The 5,186-nt window shown below is 30.7% G+C and overlaps 1 protein-coding gene across 4 annotated transcripts in view; it reads right to left on the bottom strand.

Annotated features, from left to right (window-relative positions):
* phtm (phantom) overlaps positions 1–5,186 on the bottom strand; it is a 109,166-nt gene that overhangs the window by 5,033 nt on the left and 98,947 nt on the right. For all 4 annotated transcript variants that reach the window (XM_014430360.2, XM_014430357.2, XM_014430358.2 and 1 more), the window contains exons 6-7: positions 1,924–2,056; positions 890–1,087 (exon numbers count right to left, since the gene is read on the bottom strand). In XM_014430360.2, the coding sequence (XP_014285846.1) occupies positions 890–1,087; positions 1,924–2,056 (331 nt within the window). The remainder of the gene's footprint in view (positions 1–889; positions 1,088–1,923; positions 2,057–5,186) is intronic.

A 5,186-nucleotide genomic window follows, 5' to 3' on the forward strand; every position in this document is an offset into this window, starting at 1 on the left:
AATAAAAAATATATGAAAATGCAATGTAAAATTTGCCGATTATAACTGTATTTTAATTGTAAATATTTGTATTTTAAACTACCATAATGCGCAGAAGAGCCCGACATATTGTTCGAATGATTATAGATAAAATTATGAATATAGAAATAATAAAAAGAGTATAAATTTCAGAAAAAGAATAAATCTTTTTTAATGTTATTGTGTTTTTATTATATCATGATAAAAAAAAATTTACAGATTATGGGATGATAAATATAATAAACAATACAGATTACTTTTTTTATTTATAATCTTTAAATTTCTTTCTTGAGACTGGCAATTTTTTACTAAATAATTCAAAAACACTATCCAAATTATAGTCTCAAAACATTTATTTCATTTACACGTCCAACGTTTCGGCCAATTCGGCCATCTTCAGGGAGAATCTTAATTTACTATGAGACATATCATTTAACCATTTTAAAAAAACTCCATACAGGCTATTCTGCCCAGGTCAAAACATTTATATCTAATATGTCAAAAATACATTAAAAATCACAGTCAAATTATTTCTCTTTTACCACTCTTTATACACTTTTATTACAACCTCACTTGTAACCTACCTTTAGAACTGAGTATACAGATTACAATCATTTGTATACTGATTTATTAAGTCTATTATGATGTGTAATGATTAGTATGTATATGTGTGTGTGTGTGTAAAAAAACGTATTGTGCCTATGCTATCACTTAAGGTTTTCCTATGCTTTTACTTTCGGTCTAAAAAATTCTAAAATTGAAATGAAAAAATTCTAACCCGGCCTATGTGACATTTGTTCTATCTAAAATCCTATTTATTCCTTATACTGATCATGGCATGAATTATATAATGCTACTAAGAGTAACTTACCGGTTTGGAAAGGATTCAAACTGTCCTTCCTCTTGACGGTACCTTCAGGACTGATAAATCTTTTTGGATCAAATATTTCAGGATCGTCCCAATATTTTGTGTCGTGATGCAAGGTCCATTGGTTCACGATGATCATTGTCCCTTCTGGTACCCTGAACCCGGCAAGCTGCGTGTCTTTTGTAGCTCCGTGAGGAATACCTGTAAAAATAAAAACTTTCAATTTTATAAAAATTATTTAATTTGTAAAAAAAAATGTTTAAAAATATTAAAGATATACTGTATACCATGTACAACCTACATAGTTAAACTACACAACTAAATGAAATATGTTGTGAAGATATGTTCCTACAAAGATAGGGTGCTCTATTTTATTTTATATTTTTGTATTTCTAACATAAGGTCCCTATATATTAGTACAGGTATAAGTTAGTACATAATATAAGTTTTATATTTTGGACCATTTTAGGGTTATCTTAGTTGTTGTTGTTGTTGTTAAAGCCCCAGATTTAAACCCTGAGGTCATCAACGCCTATGTTTCATGATTTATAATTTTGTTTCATTTATATTTATTATTCTATTTCACTTTATTTTTCTCTTTAAATTATTTCGAAAAAAAAGTTTAATAATTACTTCTTTTGGTATTTTTTATTACGTATAACAAATTTTCTGGTTTAAATCTTATTCAAAAGGCCATTCCTTTTGAAGAAAACTAAGACCATTTCCACGTTCTTCTAGTCATCATTCAGAGCATCCGATACACAAAAAAAATTATTGTTTGAAATTTTGGCCTATTTCTTTCACATTTTTTCCTCAACCCGCCTTATACCAAATTTTTATTTGAGTGTATTACACATTTTTTTCCTCCTAAAAGTGTTCAATATAACTACACAAATTGACCGTTAACAGGTTTAAGAGTTTTATTATTTATGATATATATAAATTTTGTACTATAATACATTTATAAAATTTAAATTCATATAATATATATAATAATGACACTAAAATATACATTAAAATGAAACTCCTTTACGTACCTAGCGGGACAACCGGTCTGATCCTCATAGTCTCCATGATGGTTGCCTCTGTGAAAGGACATTGGGACAGATGATCCATGTTTGGTTCCTTGTCTTTACCGATCACGCATGACACTTCTTCATATACACATTCCTTTATACAAAGGCAGAATTAAACAGCATTGTTGGTAATGAGTAAAAAAAAAATTCTTAATATTTATTATTTAAAGCAAAGTTAAAAATTATAATATAGAATACAGGGTGAGGTAAATTACTCAGGTAAAAAAAAATCTGTATATTAAGGAGATATAGAAATAGTTAACAAATATTTATTAATCGAAGTTTCATCCCACTTTGCAAGGCTTTGTTACGGTTGCCATGGTGAAATAAAAACACTGGCTAGATCTATGTAGACAAGAGGTGTTACGGTTGTCATGGTGAAAACAAAACACGAGCGATATGTTTCAACGAGTGGGTTTTGGTTTTGTGAAGGTGACAGTTTTGATTTGGAACACGTATGTTTAGACGAGTGGTTTTTGGTTTTGTGAAGGTGGAAGTTTGATTTTGGAACACGTTACGATTGTTAAATGTGAAGTGGTAATAGTTTAAAGGCCCTCTGTCTTTACTGTTTGAACCGAAATAGCACCATATGAGAAATGTTGTCATATTTATTTTGTTTTTCAAAATTATGGTGTTTCACTTCAATAGACTAAATATAATGTATACTTTTGTACATTTAGTTCTGCTGTTCTTTCTCTGCTTTCAACTTGCTTATTTACTTATGTTTTTTATTGTTGTTGTTCACGGAATATTACGATAATTCAACAGGTGGGTAGGTAACACCCCTAGGTGTTCTGTTATCTACATGTAAAGGTATTCGCCAGTGGTTACAATTCAATAATTGTTTATATATTGGTATATTTTAGCTATATTGTGGGCATAATGCTTCGGAGTTTTCGTTATTTCCAAGAAAAAAATAACGTGGTGCCGAAGGAGTAATTAATTATTGTTTTATCTTTTTTTCCTTTTGCGATTATATTTATTTTTTATTTTTCCTTTAACTCACCCCCTTCTCCTCTGAGCGCGGGCAACTATAAACGATATACATATAACTAAGGATAAATTAAAATTTGCGGTTATAGTTTCATCAAGGCTAAAAAAAAACATAAAACAGTTAAGAATATGTTGACAATGTAAAAGAATATGATGGCATTAAAGTGAAATAAAGTGGGATAAAAAAACATGGAAATTTAAGTGAAAAATAATATAATAATGGACAAAATAAATACAAATATGATGTACAACAATATTTATATATATAAAAAAAAAGTGTAAACAAAATAAAATAAATAGGAGACGTAATAACACGTAAAAATAAAAAAGTATATATAAGAGAAAAAAAAAACAGTACACACTATTTATTTATGATTTATTGGTAGGACTTTCTTTTTACCCTATTTCCATTGTTCATATAATCGATCATTAATCCTCTGCATTTTATCCAATTCTTACGTTAATATAACCTTTGAAAGCTGAGTTTCAGTTCTTTTAACGTGTCTTAACATTATTTACAGTTAAAGCCCTTATTAGTCAAAATATTGGAAATAAAAATAAATTATTAAACGTTTTATTTTGTATCTCCTGTCCTAACCTGTTTCATAAGGTTCTTTTTACAGAGCCCTAAACCTCTCCTTGGAAGTTATTGCTATTTTTTTTTATTTTTTAAAAGAAATCTATAACTGATTTTATTCTTTATTATTTTTGAAAATTCGTATTTAAGGGTTACTTGTGGTACTCAAAAAGGATATCAACTTGGTTTCACTAAAAAAAAATGCAACGAATGAAATTTGGAGCTATTGGTATTGTTTTTATATATGCCAATTAGAATTATCAAAAATTAAATTGCAACAGGCCGTTATAGAATGGCAAGAGGAACTCGCCCGCAAAGGAATGGGTATTAACTGCAAGAAGAGCTCGATTATGACAGTTAAAAAATAAAAATTAATTGAATAATTAACAAAAGAATAAAAAAGGAAAAAAATGGTGATCCTAGAGAGTAGTGGGATGCGCAAACCCCAGCGCACTACACCACTGCTCTCGCACCCCGTATGCCAGAGATGGCAAGGGTGGGGGATAAAAAAAAAAAAAAAAAAAAAAAAAAAAATTATGACTGTTGCCAGAGATGAAGTGGACGTGGGCAATGTACTAATAGTATGCTATGATGAAGTATTGGAAACAGTGGACTTCTATACTTACCTAGGAACAATTTTCAATAAATCTGACAAAATAGACCAAGAAGAGTCCAATAGGATAAATAGTATTTACTACCAGATATGCAATACTATTGTGAAAAAGAGGGAGGTAGGTAAGAATATCAAGCTCCAAATCTTTAAAGCAGTATTTCTTCCAACACTATTATATGGAAGTGAAGGTTGGGTCACCCAAGACAAGCCCATGAGCAGGATTACGGCTGCTGAACTGCGATTTTTGCGAAGAATATTGGACAAAACTAGGACGTCTGGACACGTCTGTAGAATGAAGGAAGACAGAGTGCCAAGAAAATGTATATAGGCGGGGCCGACTGGTAGGAGACCACGAGGCAGACCTAGAAGGTGCTACATGGAGAGATGCTTGCCATGGACCAAGTAGTAAGAGGCTCCTCCACGCTGAAAGACACTTAAGGAGAATTTGAAAGAAGAAAATATGGTATATTCTAAAGAAATTTATGTTGTCGAACCATAACAGTAATGTTTAATTTTAAATAAATACAGAAATTGATATCACAGTTTCAATTGTCTTCAACGTTCAATCCATATTCATCCTCAAATCCAGAAATAGCAAACTATTACCGAATCTCCTAGTACTAGAGATGCGACATCGATAAAAAACATCGACAAAAAAACATCGATGTTTTCCAACATTTTTTTTAACCATTTCAGTAACATAAAGACTGTTCTAAAGACTACGCATGCTCCGACCAGTCAGAAGTACTTTTTTAATCAACCAATAGGACATGCACTCCAAAAAACATCGAGGTTTTTAAAATATCGTTGCTTACAATACATTACCCAAAATACATCGATGTTTTTGAACATATATTTGAGTAACATAAAATCTGTTCTAACGATCACGCATTTTACGGCATGTCAGAGGTGGCTTTTGAAAGTAAGAATCCGACATCAACTACAAAACACATCGATGTTTTTACAATATCCCAACATCGATGTTTTTTGCAGTCGATGTCGAATTCTTACTTTCAAAAACCACTTCTGGCAGGCCTTAAA

The sequence above is a fragment of the Halyomorpha halys genome, unplaced genomic scaffold (assembly GCF_000696795.3).
Source record: "Halyomorpha halys isolate HHAL.00 unplaced genomic scaffold, Hhal_1.1 Scaffold880.1, whole genome shotgun sequence".
NCBI classification, from domain to species: domain Eukaryota; kingdom Metazoa; phylum Arthropoda; class Insecta; order Hemiptera; family Pentatomidae; genus Halyomorpha; species Halyomorpha halys.